Source organism: Solanum verrucosum, unplaced genomic scaffold (genome assembly GCF_900185275.1).
Source record: "Solanum verrucosum unplaced genomic scaffold, falcon-dt-bn FXZP01000278.1, whole genome shotgun sequence".
In the NCBI taxonomy this organism is placed as follows: domain Eukaryota; kingdom Viridiplantae; phylum Streptophyta; class Magnoliopsida; order Solanales; family Solanaceae; genus Solanum; species Solanum verrucosum.
Genome location: NW_026020332.1, coordinates 6,051,354 through 6,076,956, shown reverse-complemented (window position 1 = coordinate 6,076,956; position 25,603 = coordinate 6,051,354). Strand labels below are relative to the sequence as shown.

General features: G+C 32.4%; 3 protein-coding genes across 3 annotated transcripts; all 3 read right to left on the bottom strand.

Moving 5' to 3' along the window:
* Positions 1-226: 226 nt before the first annotated feature.
* Positions 227-6,020, bottom strand: LOC125836161 (KH domain-containing protein HEN4). The gene is made up of 8 exons (XM_049515261.1): positions 5,900-6,020; positions 3,890-4,485; positions 2,700-3,128; positions 2,348-2,605; positions 1,507-1,770; positions 1,260-1,351; positions 885-953; positions 227-704 (listed from the first exon to the last, which is right to left on the bottom strand). Exons 2-7 carry the CDS (start codon positions 4,463-4,465, stop codon positions 905-907), a joined length of 1,668 nt encoding a protein of 555 aa, XP_049371218.1. The 5' UTR covers positions 4,466-4,485; positions 5,900-6,020; the 3' UTR covers positions 227-704; positions 885-904.
* A 3,767-nt stretch (positions 6,021-9,787) lies between these two features.
* On the bottom strand, positions 9,788-10,499 carry LOC125836186 (probable calcium-binding protein CML46). The gene has a single exon (XM_049515291.1). It carries the CDS (start codon positions 10,497-10,499, stop codon positions 9,921-9,923), a length of 579 nt encoding a protein of 192 aa, XP_049371248.1. The 3' UTR covers positions 9,788-9,920.
* A 6,614-nt stretch (positions 10,500-17,113) lies between these two features.
* Positions 17,114-20,653, bottom strand: LOC125836169 (cyclic dof factor 3). The gene is made up of 2 exons (XM_049515272.1): positions 20,427-20,653; positions 17,114-18,762 (listed from the first exon to the last, which is right to left on the bottom strand). Exons 1-2 carry the CDS (start codon positions 20,559-20,561, stop codon positions 17,491-17,493), a joined length of 1,407 nt encoding a protein of 468 aa, XP_049371229.1. The 5' UTR covers positions 20,562-20,653; the 3' UTR covers positions 17,114-17,490.
* Positions 20,654-25,603: the final 4,950 nt, after the last annotated feature.

The window sequence follows — 25,603 nt, the reverse complement described above, 5'->3', positions numbered from 1 at the left end:
GCATTTTGGCATATACTCATACATCTAGCACTACTAAACCACACAGATCTCTGCATAGAAGATCCAGTGTCTACAGAAAACTGTAGGCATCCCCTGTAGCTTAAGCTGTATGCACATTCCATAGCTACTATATCCTCTTCAAAAGAGCAATCTACTTTTAGCAAGAACTTTTGCCAATAAAATAGCAAAGGATATTCAGAAATCATGATGGAATATTATCGCATAATGAAGAAACATGTAGTAGGCTTTCTAGTAACATAGCAATACTTTTAAAGATATTTTGAAAGGTATCATAATCAAAACCAGAAAGACACTTGCAAATCTGCATCATCTAGAGCATCTAATAGACAAGTCCAACTAGCGGTAGATTCATACAAATAACAATAAACGGAAAACACGACTTCAGGACACAGGCCGAGATTTAAGAGTTGAATTCATCTATTGTACAACTATCAAAGGGGAGAAAGGATGAGGCCGCCGGCTACACAGGTTCTTGGAAGCACAAAAGTTTGAGCTTGGAAGTATATGGTGTCAGGGCATGGCAAATTTCGATAGTAGGTAAAACCTTCGGATATGATCCTGCTAAGGAAAACATCAAGGTAGGCAATGATTTTTGATGTCCTCATTCATCTGGTCATCTGGTTTAGGCAATGAGGCTTCATCAAAGGTGACAGTAGGCAGGCTTCAGGCTTCAGATATCTCGGCTGTTTGTAGCGAGGGAAAGGAAACAAAGGGAAAAGAATACCATTAGTTTCATAATTGGAAGATAGGTTAAGGTCATCATACCAAAATGTTTAGAAGTTCTGCATGAGCGGGGCTAGGTATATAAAACCAGCAAACTAAACGAAAGATGCAATGCAATAGAACCATAATTCAAGAGCTACCTGTGGTCCTATTACAAGCTCTAGTAACCATAACTTTTTCTCCGGGGGGCAGAGTTTTGCCTTGATGACCTGTTAACATAAACTTAACAATGAATAAAAATTGGGGAAGCAATTTTGACTTCTTTAATGCAGTTGAAAGTAGCGCTAAGTAAGAAATCCTCTGCAACAAATGGGCAGAACAAAAATCACCAGTGACAAGTTCCAACCAGAATGTTGTTAGATCAGAGTTCAGACATAAACAGGCAAGAACCTAATATGAAACTACGGGCTCATTCTTGTTTTTCTTTCAAGAAAATCATGGGCAACATTGATCACAGTATTGCCCTAGGACACCAAACCTACCCAAGACTGGTGAAAGGAAGGCAAGAGACTCACCCGGATCCACTGGAACGCCCATGGGAATATCCTTCTTTTGGATAAGCAGGGGAATATCCTTCATATGCCCCATATCCTACACTGCTACTACTCTGCAAACAGAATTAGAAATTAATAAGGAAAGCCGCACATAGACATTCCACAAAAAGTTGTAGAAAGAACCCGAAACAAACAAATCCCAAAACTTCTGGAGAGCACTGCAACTTCCAAAAGCTCCGTTGTCCTAACCAATGAAACAAAGCATTACCTGGAGAGTACCATAACTTCCAAAACCATCAGCATGTGGAAGATCACTAGTACCACCATAACCAGCTGAGTAGGAATGTTCACGTCCATGTCTCCTAGTATCTCTGTGTTCGTATTTCAAGGTATCTGAATCTGTTGACATGGGGAGGTAGGGGAGAACTGGCACAAAGGAAGACATAGGTCCCTCTTTTTCAAAAAGATTAGCCCTTAAACGTGATGTTACTTGCATGAGTGCATCCTTTGAAGCATCAGGATCTCCTGATATCTGATGAATGTTGGAAGTATATAATTGGTTTCAGTTAAGAAAAGTGGTCTTTCAAGTCACTTCTTCAAAGCAAAATAACACGTATAATGATAAATATAAGAGCATGAAAGAAATTCCTAAATCAGTTTTAGAAAAACATGGAGACCAAGTATGATAGTATAAGTAAACAGGAATAACAAGAAAGAAAAGGAACAACTACACAAAATATGTTTTCATCAGCATTCTTTTTTCCCTCTTTGGAGGATTTATTTTGGGGAACAGTGAGTATGGCACAGGAATAGGGAAAAGGGCAAACCCTATGAAACAATAGTTCCATTCATGCACACTCCCTCCCCAAAAACTAATCAAGAACAGATATGGATCCAAAGGCAAAAGCAGCTTATGGCTTTCAAAGATGTCAACATCTACATCAGAGACCCTCACTCATATTGTATATTCATACTCCAGTAGCCAGATTTCTAAAGAGGGAGGGAAAAAGTTACTGAGAAAAAAACTGACCTTCTTCCCCTTTTGATCAATTGAGTAAGAACTTTGACATACACAGTGTACCCAATTACTATTAACAATGAATAATTACCTGTACCATCTCATCATCATCAGATGCAACCTTTGGAAGATCTTCCTTCGAGAGAATGCGAATATTAGCTTTCGTGATTTTCCTCATCTCATTAATTATGGATCCTCCTTTCCCAATAAGACAGCCAATTCGAGATGCTGGAACCAGCAACCTTGTGGTGACTGATATAAGACCTGAATCCCGTTCCACTTCCTCACGACACTTTGGTTGCAAGCGTAGTGCTGCTTCAATTGTGGGAGAATATGTGTCCTCAAAAAACTAGACAAAGCATAAAACCGCATCTTTACTGAGAGAACAAAAATCCTCAAGTTGCATATTCCAATAAACATTCATTTAAATAGAAAATACTTACCTCTTTTGCAGAAATAGAAATCACACAATTGTCACCTTCAGCATTAGAACTATTAACCTTGATGACTGCACCAGACTCTTGTCTAATTTGGTTTATTATGACACCACCTTTGCCAATAACACCTCCGATATTTGCAGTAGGACACACTAAACGAAGAGAAAATTCCTTTGAAGCTGATTCATCCCTTGGAGCAGAGTAGAAAGACCTTGACCAGTCACCACTCTCCCCTTTGTAGCCCCCATATGGCCCCACTAAAGGAGCTATTCCCACTATTGGAGCACCACCAGCAGAACCAATAAGTGAACTGCGCGAGGAGTAGATAGTTGGTGCATCGGAGGCTAGAATGTGTTGGGTACGGGATGGATTATTGTGAAGACGAGTTGCAACTTCAAAGAGAGCCTTCCTTACTACAGCAACTTCACCAGATATCTAAAACCAAGTAACCAGCGATCAGATGAACAGTGACGTTAATTCAGCCAAATTTATTTGTAATTCCACATTACTAAGCAACAGCATACCCAGTGTAGTCCCACAAAGTAGGGTGGTGTATGCGGACCTTACCCCTACCTCATAGGTAGAGAGGCTGTTTTTCGATAAACCCTCAGCTTAACATAAAATAGTCCAAAGCAGTCCCAAAAAGGAGTAATGGAAGTACAAGAAACAGATAATAATAAAAACAACCGATAGCATCAGAACAAAAACTACAACAAAACAATACAATAATTGCGGTACAAGAAACAACAGGTAGTACCAGAAATCGAAGGCCAAGAAACTACAAGAGCAAATTACAACTACTGATAAGCGCAATGAGATAAAAAAAAATTGAGTCCCAACTTGATAGACCAACGAATATCAAGAAAATTGGCCATACATTTATAACTAAAGAAACTGAACCATCCATGTGTGTGTATAATTATGCAATGTGGACCATAAATAATAAATTTCAAGAGGTGGTGTGAAAACAGAAGTGCAGCATGGTCAATCTGTTTAAATTCTATAAGACCGTCAACCAAGTTGTAAAAGAAGATACCCAAAGTCATTAGGCTGAAATGTGACAGCCCGCAAGTTCAAGCATGAAAAACGAGCACTTGATCAAACTTACTAATTAACAAAATTATTGAAATAAAGTTACAAGTTAGATGTTGCAGAAGTAACACAAGTGGATAGATAGGAAGGTGATGCTGTATTACCTGCACAAGTTCGTCTGAGCTCAATGCACATGCAGGCAAATGCTTATCTTTCAAAATACGAATCTGAGCACCAGTTTCACTTCGAATGTCCTGAACTATCTGTCCCCCTTTCCCAATAATACATCCAATCTGATCTGAAGGTACTAGAAGCTTAACAGTAACCTGAGATGCTTCCTCAGAGTTCTCATCAGTAGTGTCATCACTGATAATTTTATCATATACTCTGAAAAGAGCATCCTGAGCTGGACAAACACGATCTTCAGTGCCATCAAACTCGTTTGTTTCTTCACTTGAGCTGTAGATGGTGACAACACGTTCATCACAGTCAGGTACTGTCTCTCCAATTCTAATTTTTGATTTCGTATCCACCCTTAATTGTTTAACAATCTCCCCACCTTTACCTATGATGCTGCCAATCTTCTTTACTGGACACAAGTACCGATATACTGTATCATCAGGGCCAATAGAGAAAGGATCCTTATCATTTCTAGTATTTCTCCTTTTATTTCCCCCGTTTTCACTATAATCTGACTGAGAATGAGACCGCTTCCCATAGCTATCCCGTCGACCAGCCATTGCAAAATATGGACTAAATACTGTTTATCATCGAAAAATTGCAAACAAAAGTCATAAATCCATGAAGAACAAATCCACCTACTAAAATTTCTAATATGTCAGATAGAAAATAGTTTTCCATCAGCAGAAGTACGCATCTCCCACAACCTTGTTCCTGTCCAAACTAAGAAACTAGAATAGATTGAAGTTGAAACTTGGAGATACATTCACCCTTCTTAGAAAAGAGATACATTCAATGAACTTTCATCCAATTTCATGTCATATTTCCTCAAATACTCATAATGTAGCCATGATACAATGTGTTCGACATACATTAGCAGGATTCCAAAATTTCTAGAGTTCTTCTAGAAAGGGGCGGATCTAAGGGGAGGATCTATGGGGGGGAGGGGTTCGCCCGAACCCCTCAGCAAAAAATTACACCATATATATAACGGTAAATTTTTCGTATTTATGTACATATATTAGTTTTGAACCCCCTGAACAAGATACAAAGTGTAGCGCAGTGGTAATTGCCTTTCAAATTGTCCCTTGCATTCAGGGTTCGAACCTTGTTCAGAGCATTATATTTTTAGCTTCTGTTATTTTTTTCCCTCTAATTTTGGGAACTGCCACTAGCCTGCCCAATCTTTTACTATTAATTATTTTTATTTTTAAAAAAAGTGCTAAAATAGTGGATTTAATCCCAAAAAACTGAATCCCCTAAGTGAAAATAGATCCACGGCTTCTAGATGGAAAAAAATGAAGAGATTCTGACAGCAACAAAACATTAAAATTGGATGTGTAAGCATTTCCTTATCAGACTTAACATTATAAATTCCTTGTACACAGTGGAAACGCAAGATACAAGCCGGTATCACATGTGGTCTGAGCCTATACACAATTGACCAATTCACAAACACCAGATCAAGGACACTGTCAGTTCTAAAAAAAAATCCATTTTTTTTGTTGTTCTCTTTTTTCATACACAATTGACCAATTCACGAACTCCAGATCCAAAACACTGTCAATTCTAAAAAGATCCTTCTTTTTTCTTGTTCTTTATTTCATACACAATTGACCAATTCACGAACTCCAGATCAAGGACACTGTCAATTCTAGAAAAATCCTTTTTTGTTGTTTAATTGTACTAAACACACAAAAAAAAAAAGTTAAAACACAAATTAAAGTTTAATCCCTAGAAAGGGTAAAAACAAAGAAGACGGATCCGAAAAGAAACATAGATCTGAAATCAAAGTCGACGCTAAACTCCATGGAATAGGATTAAAATCAAAGATTTATGAAACTACAATAACAACATCAAAATTCAAACTACAAATAACCATTCTGAGTTCCCAATTAATTCTAAAACTGAATTTAACAAAGGAAAACAAGATATGAAAATCTATACATAGATAACATCATAGGAGAATTTGCAGAAACCATAACTGAAGATACCTGAACCAAAATCTTCTGGTAAGAACTATGTGACGAGCAAACAGAAGAGAGAAATTACGGAGCGGGTGTTGATTTATAGCTGCTAGGGTTTTGACCCGAAATAGTAAGGCCTCCTTTTCTTATATCTAACGGGGCCACGTCCTTCTTCCCTCCTATATAAATATCTCTCTGTTTTTCCACCTTTTCTTCGGAATATTTGGTCATGTTTTATTGTGAAATAATAATAGAAAAAGGGGATTGAAAAAAAAAATTAAATTTAAGAGCTAAAAGGTTGAATTATAATATTGTTAATCATAAAGAGATTGACGTGATTGAGCAAAACACAAAGAGAGATTTTAAAATGTGAATTTGGTATTTTTATCTTCACAGTGATCTGAACCATGTTCGAAAAATCATTTTCAAGTCTTCTTTAGGAAGATTGACTCAGCAAATAAAAACACTGAATTGGCGAACTATTTCAGAATGACAAGATCCATAGATGATTCCTTATGTACTGTATGTTCTGTCTTGAAGGACGTCTTTCCCTGATTGTGACACAGGTCAACAGAGTAAACTAAAATCATTTTCAAGTACTTTTCAGGAAGAGTGACTCGACATAAAGCATTGAAGTGGTGAACTATTTAAGAATGATAAGAACCTTAAATGATTCTTTTTGTACCGTATTTTTGTCTTGAAGAACGTCTTCCTTGATCCGACACAGGTCAACAGAGTAAATTTTGCTTCATGTAATTCAGTTTAGTTTAAGTTTAAGTTTATTCTGTATTAAAATTTAATAAAATAAATAGAAATAAGAATTCATTCGAAATACTAAATAAGAGTAAGGAGTTTTTATGTCGCGTTACCAAGGATCTCGTTTAAAAAAATACGACGTCTAATGATTGTTATGACTTCTTTATATATATATATATATAATATTTTTTCTTAATATACATCTAATCGTTAATTATAGATAATATAATTTTAAAGTGTTAAAGTTAATGTTACGATAAAATTAAAAATTACTATAAGATTTTGAACTCTTTTAATTCAAATTATTCTTTCAAACTACTCTCTTGACTTGCTATTTCATAAAGCAAAAATCGAACTATTCAGCACACGCTTTTTTCACAATTTTTAAAGAACTTAAAGAAATATTTTTTTATATAAGCACAAAAAATTTCTTCTGCTTAGTCGATGAGGTGCGCCAAGTTTTTTTGTAAAGAATTTTGTGCAAATTTTCGTTTCTTTCCATTTGTCATTCACACAAACAATCTCAATAATGAATGAAAAAAGTGGTTATATAATGAAAGTATACGTAGAAATATTATGTGATTCAAAAGTAAACATCAATTACATCAAATGAGTAAGTTTTTTTAAAAAAACTTTCATAATAACCATATATGGAATATACTCAATCAATCGATAAATTTAATTTCTTTGAATCATCAAATTTTGGTATTTTTAGTTACATAACATAAGTCGCGCAATTAATCATTAATCATTTTAATTTTTATTATTGTGTTCTTTTCATTCACGTGTAAACATAAACATCAATCATAAATATTTTTACTATCACATAAATTTAATATACATATCACAATCTTAAGTATGATAATAACACATAGAATTTATCATAAAAATGTATCTGACAAAAATTATTAGCGAAAACGTAAATCGATCTTTACTCATTTGCACTTATCTTAAATCACTACATTGTCGGTGATGAAATTATAATAAATTTTGTGGTATTACCTCCCATAGATGAAGGGAAAATAAATTTATAAAAATTCAGATTTAGTATATTTATCAAGTAAACAATCTAACACGTGATTTATTCTACATTAAGTATTAATTATAGATTTTACATTAATTGAGGCAGGTATATATTAATTTAAAAAATGAATAGTAATCTACTTAGCTCAATAACCCCATAACACTGATATTTAAGGATATGTACGCATAAAACAACTCTATTATATAATAGCAATCTCTCTTACATATATTGTAACATTGATAACTTATTTTATCAAATGCATAAGTTAACATCATTTAACATTATGGTCTATAACAATATCCCATTGAAACTTTATCATGATATATCTTAAAATAATACTATAATTATACATATATGATCTTGTAACAAACATGAATCTATTTATGTATGCCTGAAGTATATAATTAATTTCAGAATTTCTAAACATTCACATAAGTCATAACCATACGCGAAATCTTGATTCATTGTATGTACATATTTCTTAAAATATTGTTAATAGTAAATTTTTATTAATTAATCTACCATCTTTAATTGACATTCATTGTTTATGAATCTTTATCTTTATTTATTTAACAAGTACTTTTATTTTATAAGTTGATATCTTTATATATGGTATTTGTCAAAACACTTCTACAAACTATAACCATCATAAATTTCGAGAGTTGAATAATGCTATTAACAACTCTAAGTCATGAAATAAATTTTTATATTCGTAATGCGTATATAGAGTTGTCAAAACGGGCTTAACCTATGGCCCCAACCCAACCTGTTATTGGGGTAGGGTTGTGATATGATTTTTCAAGTTCATTCAAAATTAGGACTTATAAGCCCGATCCATATAAGTTCTTGCCCCCTTGAGGCTTGATCATGATCGGGTCGGGGTCGGTCCATGGGCCAATTTTTTTTATTTAAGTGTAACTACAATAATCTCACTAGTATATAATTTAATTACTTAAATACACGCTATGTTGTAATATTATGAATCTTACCAGACTTTGGTACGTCCAGATACATGTATCTCGAAATATATGGACTCAAAATTAGGTTAATTTGTTCTAGATACACTCTATCCAAGTAGATTCGCATATATCTATGATACACAGACAAATCTCGCACCCCCGCCTCCCTCCCATCTTGGTTGTCACTCTCTTATCTCGCTCACGTATCTAGTATGCGAGATACATGCTAATTACACTAGATTTTTTGCTAGTGTTATTGAAACAACACCATTGTTTCTCATTTTCTTGATATTATAGAATTATAAGTTTGAAAAGAAAAAAAAAAAAAAAAGGGCTAGCCCGCCCTAGCCCTCAGCGCTTCTAGAATTGGGTTGAGTTAAGCATTTTCAAGTCCTTCCAAATGAAGGATTGGCCAACCCTAGCCCTTCAAATTCCTTGTCCCGCGAGGCTTGGGTGACTCTTTTTGACAACTCTATGTGTATATAGTGATTACAAATAGCCTTCTAATTTCTAAGATGATAATTTCCTCAATATTATTCCACATCATTGTACCCTTTTTTTAATTATTATTAATAGAAACAAAAATTTTATGTGTGGACTTTAGTTATCAAGTAATTTGATAAAATCTAACTTTGAATATTCAACCAAGTTTCATTTTACCGAATATTAATATATTATACAACTATACAGTTATCATTAGTTTATTTTAGGTACCATAATTCTATCTACAATTCTACATCACCTTAGTGATAAATTATATTTCAATAATTTATTACGAGGTAATTGATCAATTAATATGATCAATATAATATATTCAGTAATAAAATTATATTTCAATAATTTATTATGAGATAATTGATCAATTAATATGATCAATATAATATATTCAGTAATAAATAATTTATTCATATAAAAGTATCTCAGACTAAAAGCAATGCAAACTCTACTAAAAAGTCATATCTTTTTTTATTTTCTATTCAGTATTTGAAATCCATATTGAAGCTTTGATTAAATTTTGATCACGCACGGACCAGTGCTCCAACCGGATTTTCTAGAAAGCCATACTAACAAACATCAATGATGACAAAATAAGAATAATAACACTAACATAATAAAGATGTGTCTAGAACAAATTTTTGATGAAAATATGTAGGAAGAAGAAGAAAAAAAAAATATCCAACAAAAGAATAGGATGAGTAGTTTGTATTTATAGTAATATAATAGTAATAATAATTTTCTTGTCTAGCAAAAACAATAAACTCACATTAAAATAGCTTATGAATTTGCTGCTATTAACAAAAAAAAATTATTAGATCATTTCTACAAATTCCTCAAAATCGATCTTCCCATCTCCATTTTCATCAAATGCCAAGATCATCTTCCTGCAATTCTCCAATTCTGCAGCTTCCTTAAATCCAAGTGCACACAATACTTTCTGCAATTCCATTTCATCAATGAAACCATCTCTGTTCTCATCAAATACATCAAATGCTTCTCCTAATTCCTGCATAATATTACTATCATTATTATCTTCTTCTTCATCTCCAAACAAATCGCGAAAATTGTCCGAATCGAACCTCTCGTGATAAAGTTTATCACCTTCTGGGTTACAAAAAATTCCCAATTTACCCATTATGTTTTCTACTTCATCTCTGCATAAACTTCCATCAACTAACAAATAAGGCACATTATGGGATGTATTATGGTTGCCTTTTTCTGATTTGGATTTTTGAGATTGGGATAAGAAATTTAAAAATTTTCTTCCCCAATCGAAAATTATGTACAACAAAAAGAAGCCAACTAAGCCATGGATAACGAGAGGGACGGGGACGGTAGTAACGGGTAATTTTTTGATTGAAAAGCGATTGAGATAGGTAGAAGCTGCCATTTGGCTATATTTGCCTAAATGGAGCTTCTAGATTTGAGAAAAAATGGAGAAGATTTTCTAATTTCTCCTCCTCCCTTGTTGTTGTTACAATAAGGGTGATAGAGAAACAGAGCAAAGAAGATGGTTTTTTTCTTTCTCTTTTCTAGTGTTGTGTGTAGGGTGGAGAGGATTTACAGGGAATGCATATATATAAGAGTTACATATTTTATAATAAAAACTACGGAAAAGGGTCAAAATTATTTATGAACTATGCGAAATAGACCACTTATACCCTCAATTACATTTTGGGATCAAAAATACCCCCGCAGTTATCCCAGGAGACCACAAATACTCTCAAGAGTTAACACCCCAATTTTTTAGTGACGTGGCAAGCCACATGTGACTAATCCCTCCACCTAAGCATTGTCAACTAAGATTCACTACAAAAGAACTTGACTTTTAGTGGCGACAAAGTCGCCACAAAATCCCAAAATATTGCCACTAAAGGTTATGAGTGATTTTTAGTGGCGACTAAGGCTCCAACAATCATTCGCTAGTAAAACCTATTTTTTCAATAAAAAAATATGATAATTAATTTTCGATTGTGACCTAATTTTCTAAAATAAATAACTTGCAATATCCATATTAAAAACATCCAATATTATTACGAAAAATAATCAAAATTACTTCTCGATTCAAATCTCCTACTATATATATATAATGCATCATTGTACATTTTATACATTTACATATGACATAAAAATAAAACATATAGTGTCTTCAAACTCCTACTTAATCGATATCATATTTGTTTTTTTAAAAATAATGAAGAAAAAAACACAAAATTAGAATTTAATGTTAAAAACTTTTAGTGACGATTTTCTGGGCTTTTGTACCGACTGTTGTTGCCGCTAAAGGTCTAGTTCTTTTGTAGTGAATCCTAGTTGGCAACGTTTAGGTGGAAGGATTAGTCCCACATGACTTGCCACGTCAACAAAAATTTGGGGTGTTAACTCTTGAGGGTATTTGTGGTCTCTTAGGATAACAACATGGGCATTTTTTTATCCAAAATGTAACGAAGGGTATAAATGATCTATTTCATATAGTTAGGAGGCAATTTTGACCCTTTTTCGTAAAAACTAAATAAGAAGTGTAATATAAATCTCAATATCTAATAATTAAGGAAAAATTATAGAAATTTCACATTTTAGTTTACTTATTACCATTATCCCCTATAAGTTTTACAAATTTCTAAAATCCTTCATTTTCGCCCATCAGATTGGTGTATTTCGCACATCAGATTAGTGTATCATGTATAAAATGTAATGTATCTTTCTTAATGATTAATATATCTCGCGCATCAGATTAATGTATCAGCGCTTATATTATTGTATTTGTTTGAGGAATTTCTGTAATTATAAACTTTTAAGGAATAAATTATAATTTTTCCATAAAAGTATGTGATTTATGTAATTATATATATATAAAGAATATTCAAAAACATTTGTAGTCAAAGATAAAAGAGTTTGTTTCGATTGACATAAAAGTTGATCAAACTTATTTTTAAATTTTGAAAGTGTTTGACAGAATAAAAAATAATTTAAAATAAGTTTAAATTACTTTTAAAAAATCAAAAATCAAAAAGTATATCCCCCTTATTTTTTATTTAAAAATTATTTAAATTTGATTTTTTATTTTTTTATTTAAAAACTATTTTATTTAAATCAATCCAATCTGGCTTAAAATTATTTCTGTCTAAATGATATGAATGCAAAAAATAAACCTTTTCTTTTTTTGGCTTTTTGAAAGTGAAGTGGGGCACTCCACTTTCAAAAGAAAAGGTGTAATTCTTTTGCACTAACATAGGGTATAATTTAAATCTATTTAATTTAGAAAATGTTGAGACTGAAGAAAAGTTCAGTTCCATTCTTTGACTTATGGCTTTACCATCTGTGAATATCCATCAATAACTTATTCAATCAGCAAATCAGAGATATCACAAGGCGTCGCATTGATAAATCACATATCTTCATTTTTTTAATAAATAAATATTTATGATTATAAACTTTTAAATACACATAATTTTACAAAGTTGCACTAGTCAATAGTAGTAGTACCTAGTTATTCTTTGATATAATCCTTTCATATGTTACACACAGTGGCAAATTTAGAGCCAAAAAGTAGGGCATCCGCACCCCGTGGTCTTTTCGTAAAATTGGATTATTTATATATATATTTTCTAAAATTTGTATAATATTATATTCTGACACCCGTACTACAAGAAGTCTAAATGGTCCATTTCGACCTTGAGGATTAAAGATCAATTTCCACTTTAATACCTTTTACTTGGTGCCCGATTGCACCCATGTTCGAAAAATCCTAGATTCGCCTCTGGTTACACAATCTCTTCGCACCAAACATTGACTCTCTCTTTTTTTCCTGCAAAAATTTAAATGATAGATATTTAAAATGGGTCAAGTTTTAATTTTTTTTAAAAAATTGAAATCACGATTTGAAATTCCAAATCATATTTTTTTTTCAATTTGAAATCATGATCTCAAATCACATACCTAAAATCCAAACACTAATTTAAAATCATGATTTCATATTACACATGCAAACGCCAACTAAATTCCAAACTTTTAATAGTGTAGTTGGTAATGAAAATCCAGAAAATGAAAACAATCCATCAAATGAAGTCAATTCATATTTTGAGGTAGAGGTGGTGGAATGAAAAAAACCAGAGGGGTAGTTGTACTTGGCTCTAGGCTCTTCATAGTCAGCCTTATACACTTTCTCCTGTTATATGTTAAAAAATTCTACGTAACAATGTGATCATACTAAATTGATCATACTAAATTAATTATTAAGCTTTTTATTATTATTATACGTTATTTGTATTTTTCAATATTATTTTATCTTTCTTCTTTTTATTCAATCTATGTAAGTAAATAAATCTGTATTCATATCCCACCATTTATTCAATCTATGCAAGTAATGAAATCTGTGTTTGTATCCCGCCATTTATTTTCTCTAAGTTTCATTATTTTCTATATAGTTTATATTTGGTAGAAATGTTTTCTCCATCACATATACATACACTAAACAAATTTGGTGTCTATAAATTATTTACTATACTATATCAAATACACCAACACACTATACCATCACATTCACCAAAGTATATATATAACAGAAATATGGTATTTTCAATTTAATGTAGTATAAAAAATTGGTTTGTATATTGGTGGTATACAGTATGATTTGTTTATATCAAAATTCTAATCATTTTGGTATACAGTAGGATTTTACTTAACTTAGTATAATATTATGATTGTCATTTTGACATGGCATACACCAACTCAAATTAATCAGTAATTTTACTAATTTACCGTTTTTCTTTAAACTTTCAATGCAAATACATTAATCCAATCAAAAACCACATACACCACAAACTATCAAGTTATTTGACAACATATACCACAAACACATACTCAAACACCAAGCAAATTTGGTGAGTTTAAATTATCTACGCTATATCAAATATACTATCTCATAACATACAACACTAATATGGTCAGACTACAAAATAACAATCATGACAAAAAACATCAAGTAATTTAAATTTATTATGTAAGCCGATCACCAATTCCGTCGTGCTCTATCCACACATACCTATTGCATCCCATTTTTCGCCGCGCTGAATTAAAATTGACACACTATTCATATCCGTAATTGAACAAAGTATCATAACATCCGTAATTGAACAAATTATCAGAATATTCGTTATTGAACAAACTATCATAATAAAGGAGGGTAGATAGTTTTATTTAGGTCAAAATACTTTCTTTTTGATGGGAGAGAATATATAACATATTGAGTTAATTGTGGAAGGTAAATAATAGAATGAGAGATAATTATCCCCTACTCTATTACTTACCTTCCACAATTAACTCAAAATGTTATACATTCTCTCCCATCAAATTAAAAAAAGGTATTTTTAACAAAAAGAAAATTCTCTACCATCCTCTATTCTGATAGTTTGTTCAATTATGAGTATTCTTAAAGTTTGTTCAATTACGGATATGAACAGTGAGTCAATTTTAATTCAACACGACGAAAGATGGGATGTAACAAGTATGTGTGGATAGAGCACGACGGAATTGGTGATTAATTTACATAATGAATTTAAATTATTTAATGTTTTCTCGTGATTATTATTTTGTTATCTGACCATATTGGTGTTGCATATATGTGATGGTGTAGTATATTGATATAGTATAGATAATTTATATACACCAAATTTGCTTGGTGTATGAGTATGTATATATGTAGAACTATGGATATGCAGCATCTATTAAGATCTAAAATTACAATATAAAGTAGAAAAGAAAACGAACCTCGAGCAAAACTCTATTGCCATAGCCAAAATATCCCATTGTTTTTTCTACCAAATCCTAAACAATCAAAAACATTAAAATAAGTGAACAATAGATAAGTATCCAACTTAATTTTGCTTAATTAATTCTGTTTAGAGAACTTTTATATTATTGAATTTGAATAGTAATAGGATTGGTTATAAAGTTCTATTAAGACTATCACTCTCTCAAATTAATCACTAAACAAGATACTGCTAAATATATGGAAATAAATAACTAATTCATCCACCAGTTGATAGGAGTTAATCAGGGTTAGATATTTTATATTGACTAAAATATACGATGATTAATCAGAGTTACCTTATAGAAATATGTAAAAAAATATGTCAGTTGTCTATTGATTCAATATAAACACAATATAGAATAAACTTATTTTACATATTTAATCCCTTAACTTTATTAAAGTGGAGTACTTTTGACCTTACTAACATAACTCATTTAGTGTTCCACTTAGCAAAGTTAAGGGATTAAATATGTTCAGGGTTATAGATAAGTGCTCGAAATTTGATATTTTTTTTCATTTTTCTAGGATAAAATTATTAATATAGTTTTCCAGAATTTGAGAACTCCAAAAAGTTATTGTCAGAATCTTCACTCCAAATCACTCACATAAATTTAGAAACAACTCAAATTTGTATTCATGTCAAAACACCATTCCAATTTTCAAATACCATTTTCGACCTTTTTTTTCCATTCATAATTCACAATTTTTATATCCAAACGCGCACAAACAATGCACATGTGTGTCAAACTGCAGTAGAAAATAAACAAGATCCTAGTGATTAACCATGCTTTGACTGCAAGCACGAGAGTAGCAACTTATTCATTGTTACTTCAACAAGTTCAAATTGTATCAAAGGCCCTTCCCTCCTATACCTTTCACTCCTCATCATTAATGGGCCTATCCTGCAAACTTAATCTATGAAACACAGGAAATTTTTATTCCAAATGCTCTCTGCAGTGAAACTAATGAAGGAAAAGGTTTCACATATTAGATTCTTGACGCTTTCACGCAGTCCTTTTCTTCAACTTGGAGATCAAGACCGTTTACCACTCCTCTTAACAGAAGAGAATACCCAAACGTCCAAAGTACAACAAATCCAATTGTCTTTAATACTGATTAAAAGAACATTTGAAGCTACCAATCCCTGTCAAATCACACAACACAACTATTTAGACTTAGGCATACGAGTTTGCTACATAACACCGATGAAAGAAGAGACAAAAGCATATCAAATCAGCATGTCCCTCTTGCAGTATAACAGGACTAATATGAGTAAAGAATCTCTTACAGACATTGTGTAAGAGAAGCCAATCATTTTGGCTGTTGCAAACAGAGAAATGCCAGAAAAGAAGGGGAAAAAAGAGAGCAGATATCAGTAGAGAAGACTCCCACACTCCATCTCTCCCATTACAAGGATGAAACAAATTACAACAATTCCTACCAATTTATAGTAGTTCTTCCGACTACACCATGTACAAGAATCAGATAACAAAGTAAAAGCTTACATGAAGCTTAAGATTAGACCACAGCCAAAAGGCTGGCGCCTCCCCGAGCTATAGGCTCTATTTACTTACATAGAATGAAACTTGTAAATTATCCATTACCTTTGCCCTTAGTAAACTGGCACTAAAATGGTGGTCTCTTCTTCACTAAAGAAGAAATCCAGCTAAAGAAAAAGATGCACCAAGTGTCTCATGCAATGCCTTTAATAGTTCCGTTTTAGCACAGCACTCTGAAACTAAATACATTACTGGTATGGGGGGAATTAACTCCGTTCTGCCTTCCTCTGAAAACATAGTATGGATGAGCACCATAAACAACAACATACCTAGTGTAATCTCTAGATAAGATAGAGCGTACGCAGACCTTACCCTACCTCATAGAGATAGAGAGGTTGTTTCTGATAGACCCCCGACTTAATTAAAGCAATTTGAGAAAGGAGAGCCATAGAGAGTTTTAAATAATGCATTACCCTTCAATTTACAGACATGAAAGGCTGACACCTAGAGGAAGAATTGAAAGGTAAGGTTCTTCAAATAAACTATGATCCATTTCTTAGAGATGAGCTAAAATAACTTGTTAAAGCATCATCAGGAAATATACAGACAGTCTATTCGTCATAGACTCGTAATGCATTAATAGTAGTAAATTCACAACAAATGATTAAGCAAATAACGAATTTTTAATTTTACCTTCAACTTATTCATCACACGGCAAATTTGGTACACAAACTGCCTAGTTTACCTCTCACTTTCTTAAATACAAGTATATACATCAACTACGAAAATGGAAAAGAAAAAGAGACAAAAAGAAAACACTATCAACCAAAAAGGACCTTTCTTTTTCACACAAGAAGGAGAGATTAGCTGCAAGATATTGATCTACTCCGATCTGAATGAAATTGAAGGAACCTATCCTACAGTTTAGCCAACACTACTGTGTGAAGAACTCGCTCTAACCAAAACATGCCGACAAGTAACAGTAGTTAAGAGTTACTGAGCTGAAGAATTCCTGCCTGGGCTTGCCAACACTGTCTGATATTTAACATTCTCAATGATTTCACAACTGCTTATAAGCTCTCATTGAAATTTACTGACCGAGACAATGCTGCTGGGTTTGCTTGTAATACAGTAGAGTTTTCTGAAACCCTATTGTTGTCATCATTCTTCGGCTGAAAAGCACTGAAAGGACTTCCACCAACTGAATCAATGGTATCATGTTTTATTCCCAATGTCGCCCATATAGAACTCTTTGCAGCCTCTCCTGGATCATCAATTCGCAGAGTTTTTGGGACCCAGAGGCACTTCTCAGGATTACTCTCGTTTGAAGGTTCTTCCATGCTACTCAGCGGTTTTTGTACATTTTCATCCCTTGAGTGTTTCCCCAGAGTGGGAGAATTAGGACCAGAAGTCGTAGGTGTTTGGATTAGGGAAACAGTACCTTGGGGCATCCAAGGAACATTCCAAGAACCTGCTACAGTATAACCCCAATAAGAAGCTGCAGGGTAAAACGGCATAGGAAAACCAGGAGGGCAATAACCAGGAGGAGGGACTGCAGAGTTCCACGGGACAGGACTGCATGGATATGGCCAAGGAGCCCCGGGATAGCAAGTCATGTAAGGTGGAAAGTTATGGCAGTTCTTCTTTAGCAGGTCTGGTACAGTTTTGTTAACCTCATCCTCTGAATTTGCAGAAGTCACTGAGGATCTTCTGGAATGGTCATCTCCATTATCTCCAGCTACGTAACTAACTGGAACCCTGGGCTCTTGTGGTTTATGGAACCCATTTTGTGAGCAATTATGCATTGTTTTGTCAGCAATATTCAAAACTGAAGCCATTGATTCACAGAGTGGTGTAGGGGAGCCAAATGCAAGAATAGGTTGTTGTATTCCATTTGGATAAGCTGTTTGTGCATTCGAAAGTGTTTCAGAGACAGATATTTGACGGTAATGTGAAATTGAGTTCTTGTTTTTCCGACGACCAGCACCTACAGGCACATTCCTCATGGTCCCACCAGCTGTCCAATATCTCTGGCAACTCTTGCAGAAGTGTCTAGGCTGATTCACATTGTAATTGTTGAAATAACAAAATTTGGTTTCCATGCTGTTGCACCGGGGACATGGAATTATCTTGTCTGGCTTTTTGAGGATTTTCTCTTGCGAATTAGTTGCTTCTCCTTGCTCTTCTTCACTTTTTGAAGGTCTTGTTGAACAGTCGTTATCAACAGGTGGCTCCTTCATACTATCAGTTCTAGTTAGTTCTGAATTCTGATCCTGCAACACCTTGCCAGTCAAAATTTCCATCTCGTCCTCGTCATCATCCAGGTTTCCTCCAAAGTCATCCTGTACGCGTGATGCATTTCACAAAGTAGTAAATAGAGTCAGTAAAATTTTCTTTTAAACTAATGAAATTATTAGAAACTTAGGGAGATCTCTAAAGAAAAGGTTCAACGAGATTTCACTAGTCTTTTATCACTATTGAGACAACCAAGCTTTTCCGTCTGTAAGAAGCATGTGAAAGTTGTAGAGAGAAATATTGAGAGGCCAAAGGTAAAACAAAACCGATAGTAGATTATATATCATGAAGGGACTAACCATGTCAAATTAAGGATACGAGTGCATAACAAAATAAGTGTCTGCATCCAACTGAATGTGGAAATTAGAGTATTCATATCATTACACAAATTATAATTTTTTTATGACAAGGGAAACCTGCAGCCGCTACCCTTTGGGTGCTCACAGGGTAAAACTCCCGCTCCTATGCAATAGCTCGCAAACTACATAGAAGAGGTAACCCGCACTAGACAAGTCTGGTGCAATGAGCTCGACCCAGAAGGCAAATCCCTTGCTTTCGCTGGCAAAGGGTTTCGAACTTGAGACCTCCAACATAGAAGTTCCAAGCCCAAACCACTGGGCCACCCCGAAGGGTATCATTACACAAATAAAAGGTATAAAGTCAAGGTTTCTCATTTAGCAAGTCTTACAATTAAACTACTCTTTTTTTGCACTAATAGATTGCCCATTACAAGAACTCAACATAGAAAAGTAAAACAAATCTGAGTTATAGAGATGTGAAAGTTGTTAAACAATGATTGTTCCGTTGATGGATTAAAATTGAACTCTAATCAATCTCCTTCCAACTATAAAATAGTTGAACTTCTATAAATTGAAGTTAAAATATATTTTTACAACAAGCAACCTTCTATAACATGTTAATTTGCCCTGATACTTAAAAATTATATTACAGAGCCTAGTTATATCCATTGTAAAATTAATAACTTTCCATTTCAAAATGAAAAAGCATTCATGGAGATAAGGAGCTAATGGTGTGCTTGGTATGGAGGAAAATCTTTCCATGTTTGGTTGAATAAAATTATGGATATTTTCCTTAAAAACGAGGAAAACGACTTCCTTAATGTAAGTAGGGAAAACAAGTTCCACAAGTGAACTTCTATGTTTATCGTACACTCACTGCCCACGAAGCACCCCGCCCCTATCCCTTGACCATCCCACCACTCCTATATTGTTTTGCATGATTACATATAAATGCTCTACAAATAACATATTTTTGCTTACTTACCAAACCACTAAAAAATAAGTAAGAAACCAACTTGTTTTTCAAAAAAAACATTTTCCATGAAAATATCCTCCCTCATACCAAACACAAAATGTTGAGAACACGAAGAAAACAAGGAAGCCCAATTAAGAGAAATTTGTGACTACCTAACCTAATCAAAACATGGATAAATTTAACCGTCTTTCCTTCAAAGGAATTAATTTAATCTAGGGAAATCTTAGTAACTCAATTGATTGACGGGATTATTCTTAGCTCAATTGGTTGACTGGATTAATCTTAGTAACTCAATTGGTTGACTCTCATTCAAAACCCTAGGGAAATGCTCCGGAATGAGGCGAAGCAGAGTCCAATAGGAAGTCAACAACAGTCGCATACAAATTACTAACAATAAATCAACAAATTATACTCTTATAACAAAGTGTGAAAGTACCTTGTGAACTTCTTCATCTTCTTCTTCTCCGTTATTGTCTTCCGGCAAAGAATCATCTCCATGAGCTCCAGAAGAATCCGGAATATCTGGAAACTGAATTGTTCTGCCGAAGAGTTTAATTGCAGGGTCTGTCATATTATACAAACTGTATGTATGCGCCTTTTCAAGTTACTATACTAAGCTGAGAAAAAGTATAAAGAGAGAAGAGAGAAGACAATCCAACAAACAAATCCGGCGAATTTGGGTACTGGGTCTCATTTTACTCCCTACAGATCTGACACATAACACATACAACCCCGACACATACAAACACATCCAATAGGTGTGTTTACGCCTTGTTTTTTCTTTTTTTTTTGTTAGTGGGAAGACTTATTTCACAATATTTTTAACGCGAAATATATGTATTAACCTCGAGATATTATGTTATTTATGAAATTACCTTGTTTATGTAATTGCGGTTAGCCTAGTCGGTTCAATCGATCCTTAATTTGAAATGTAATCAAATAATTTGCTGTTAAAAGTGTTAAATACAGCTGGCAAGGGATGCCACGTAAGAGAGAGAAAGTAATTGTGAGCCACAAGTTATTTGTGGTTTTGGAGATTTAGTTATTTATGCTTTTTTGATTCTCAATAAAGTGAAGGGCTCTTTTTAATCTGAGTCAGCATTACCTTTTATTCTCATCCCCAAATTCATCGTTTTAGGGTCCCACCTTTTAAAAGTCGCCAAACTTTTCGGCTTTCACTTTATTTTTAATGGACTTTTGAATTTTCTTGTGGATGGTAATGCAAGTTGGGCTAAACGTTGAACACCACAAAGCGTGCAGAACCAGCAAACCTCTCCCTACCCTTTTTTCACTTCTACTTAGTATTTTATCAAGTTAATAAAAAGGCAAACAATATAAATTTCAATAGTTTGTTAAATAAATGTATTTAACATTTTTAGCTAATGTATTTTGAATACATGCGAAAAGCTTTATCCGTCTAATATTAATTGATCATTTTATTAGAAATAGAGAAAATTTTAGAAATAACAAACATAATAGACATAATAAGGCTTTATAACTATAGTTTCGATAATTGTGTTCCATAGCTATAATTATGTTTGCTATGGAGGTTGCAGTTTGTATATTTCTGTTCGTGGTATATTTCGCTTGCGAATATACAAATAGGGTAAGTATATACAAATTTGGTATACATTTATATTTTTTCAGAATTTCATTTGTATATTTCGCTTGTCAATATACAAACAAGATAAATTTATTATGATTTTTTCATAAATCGTATGCAAATAGCTAGGGTAAGCATATACAAAATTCTAGATTCATACAATCATGAACAGAATTATACAAATTCTATATTTATACAAATCATGCAAATTATACAAATCAGGTGGATAACAAGAATTGGGGAAACTGTAGCCTTTTGCATAATTTTCCCTTAAAAAAAGTAGTTACTTCATATTAGTTGCCCATCGTACTAAATTAAGAAAGCATTAATTAAAATTTTCCTATATTACTCTTCTAATTAATTCTTTTTGAAAGTGTGCACATTTATTTGTAAAATTTTCAAAAAAGTTTTTTTTAAGGGGTGAATTAAAAAAATTATCTTCTTATTTTTTATTTCTTAATATGCGTGTAAAAATGATCAACTAATATGCGATGGGGGAGTAGATTTTTTAGGAGTAAATCACGCGTCTAACGACTTATCTTTTTTAATAAAATCACCATTTTTAATTATATCTTTTATTTAAAAAATAATGATTCTTTTAGTAATGTATCTGATCAAAATTTCAGTATTGTTGTATTTGGATTCGATTTTATAAACATATATATATAAATTACTTTTTAGCATGTATTTGAAACTGATATAATGTATGTGAATATTATTGAGTAAATTACTCATTATATTAAATGTATGTGGATTAGACTTTATATTTTAAAAAGAAGATAAATTAATTTATAGATACATACATGTACAAAGTTATACATTATATTTGATTCATCGCAACTATGATATGAGCTTGCTGCATTGTTATTATCATATTTGACGCATCCAAATACATATACATGTGCACTTAAAAAATAAAATGTAATCAAAACGCTAAATTTTATGAGTAAATTGCATATCTAACGACTTATCATTTTTTAGTAAATCACATTTTTGAGATTTATCTTTTATCAAAAGATAATAAAATTTTCAATGTATCTGATCAAAATTTCAAAATCATTGTATCTGCATTAGATTTTATAAAAGTATACCCAAAATATTTTTTTTTATCATGTATATGATACTGATATAATATATCTGAATGTTAAGGAGTATTTACTTATCATTAAAAAAATGCATGTGGATTAGATTTTATAAAAACTAAAAAAAATTAATCTATAGCCACATACATGTACCAAATTGACATTGTATATGATTAATCTAAACTATAACATACGGTTATTGCATAAATATTGTATCTGATATTAAATTATATATATTTGAACTAAATTCCATATAGTATGTACTAGATACATGAAGTATGTATCATAGTCATTGTATCAAATATCATATACATGAAGTATGTATTATAGTCACTGCCTTCACGAGTACTAGTTGCAACAATGACATAAGATAACCCTCCAATAAAGTGTTGTTGAGTGAAATCCAAAGTAAAAGAAGATATATTTTGGATAGCTTGGTGGTGTGTTTTACCTCTATTAACAAACCTCTTGTTGAAGATTTCTTAGCCATCAAAGTAGTTTAACAAAATCCTAATCAATGAACTTAAAAAAAAAAAAAACTTGGTATAATGTTTTGGAAAAAAAAAGTACCTATTAAAAATTACTCCTATAAGAAATCAGATACATGACTTAAATGACGGATGAAATCAGTTATAAACTGCAAAATTTAAATGTGTATTGCTCTATTTTTATTTAAATGGTGGTAAGTAACTGAAGAAGAACGTGGGAGATAAAAGGAGGAGAGAAATTGGGTTGATGAACATATTAATTAGTAGGAGAGAACATGTTGATTGAGAATTAGAGGGTGTGATTAGGCGGGTAAATAAATATGAAACTATATTTTAGGTTATTTTGAAAAAAATGATGTATCACAATGTATCTCACATCAAATCTGATGCAAAGTAATAGTGAGATAATAGATAGTTATTTAAAAATATAAAATGAATTCATATATAAAGTATGGAAGTTTGTTTATTTATGTATTTTTTTCTAATAAGAATAACTTAGTAAAATAAATATTTAAGGAAAAAGTTTTTTGTGTCTTTTCTTTAATTTATATCCAGACAAATTAGTCATGAGTCATGGCCTCGTATACAATGAGACACAAATGTCAAAAGTCTTTGTATTTGAGTGGAGAAAAATATAGAAGATGTTGAGTTCTCCACCAAGCTTTCTGCTACTTTTCCCAAAAGGTGACCTAATCAATCTAACTTTCAACTAATAATAAAAATTTGACCATGAAAATTATACATCTTATAAAGTCTTTGATAACTTCTTTCTTTTCATTCTTCACGACGCCTTTATCTTGATGGAGATTTTCAAATTAAGCTAGCTTTGTTTTGATTAGTTTCTTTATAATGTTCATGTATGCATCGATTTACACTTACATCGACTATTTTATTAAGTAATTGTTATCTCCTATTAGTGCAGAAATTGAGTAACTTTACCACCAAGACATACAAGACGAGATTACCTAGCATTTTTAATCATTGAAGTTTGTATTTTTGGGAAAAAGGTGATTATTGAAACAACAATGAATTACTCTACATAGATTTTTTGTGTAATCTTAACAGAGAAAAAATGCGTATCAATAATTCTAACTTTACATATGAACAATTCGTCAATATTTTATTCATTTGCAATAAAATTAAATTGCGTGTCCCAACACCAATAAAAGAGATTAAGAAAACATGTTTTGAGGAGAGATATTATTTCATCAATCAAGTCACGTACAATTATCTAACTGATAAAATACATAATAATAAACTCCTATACTCCTTTTATTTTTGTATTCCTGAACAACTTCCTGCATAACAAAGTCTCAAGTTTTTTTTTTATGAGATTGATAACATATAAGGCAGTCATACAAGCTTTGGGAGATATCGTTTTTTTTTTTGGCAACTAGTGCAAACATTAGCATAATCAACAAAGCAATAAGTACATTTAAGAGCACCTAACTACATAACCACCTTCTAGGAACGGTGCTATGAAAATTAAGCCTACAAAGTCTTTCAGAAGATTTTTTTGGAAACAGTACTTAGTAATTAGTATAACTTGTTAGATTTTGTCAATAATAAGTTAAGAGGCTAGCTAGGATTTTGTCAATACATATGTAGTGAGAAAATAAGAGAAACAAAAGAGGAGATTTGAGTGTGTGAAGACTAGTTTATGTGCACATTTTGTTATAAATATAGCTTTATATATTAAGCCGATGTATAACAATATGTTACATAAAAGTATAACTATCTATCTACTAACAAGGGCGCAATCTGGATAGTCTCTCTTCCAACAGCTAACCTCTAGATATTGTTTCACTAGAATTCAATGAGAATAATAAAATAAAAACAATAAAATAGCATTGTAGCTAGATTCGAACCCAAGTCTCATGGGTGGTTCCTCTAACTTGTTCCAACAGCACAATGACAAACCTATACTTTTCATTGGTGCATAGTTAATTATATCCTAATTTATGTTGGTTTCTCAAGATAGACTTATACACATGCATGGTTTTTTTCCGAAGTTAACGGGTGACGTGTACCCGCCTCTGGGAGTGAGTTGCTATTACAGAATTCTTCTGCTCTAATCTCCAAAATAGAAGGTCATGATCATATACTGAGTTAGTATTGATTTATACAGGGATACTCCTTCACTCTCATGTGAACTCCTTGAAAAGAAATGAAACAACGGTTTATGAAGGAACTGTGAAGGAGTTAAATAAGTGTCTGGATGTCTTGATAATATCTAGACTATGGATCAATTATATATTATGTGTTGCACTGTTAGTACTATTAGTTCTGCAAGTAGTACAGTTAGTTACTTACATATATATAGCTGGTTACAGTTAGTTAGAAGTGGTTAGCTAGTGACCTAATTGTGATTGAGTCGGTTAGAGGAATATGAGATGACATCATAGCATCATTGTATATATAGTACTTACTATACATTGAA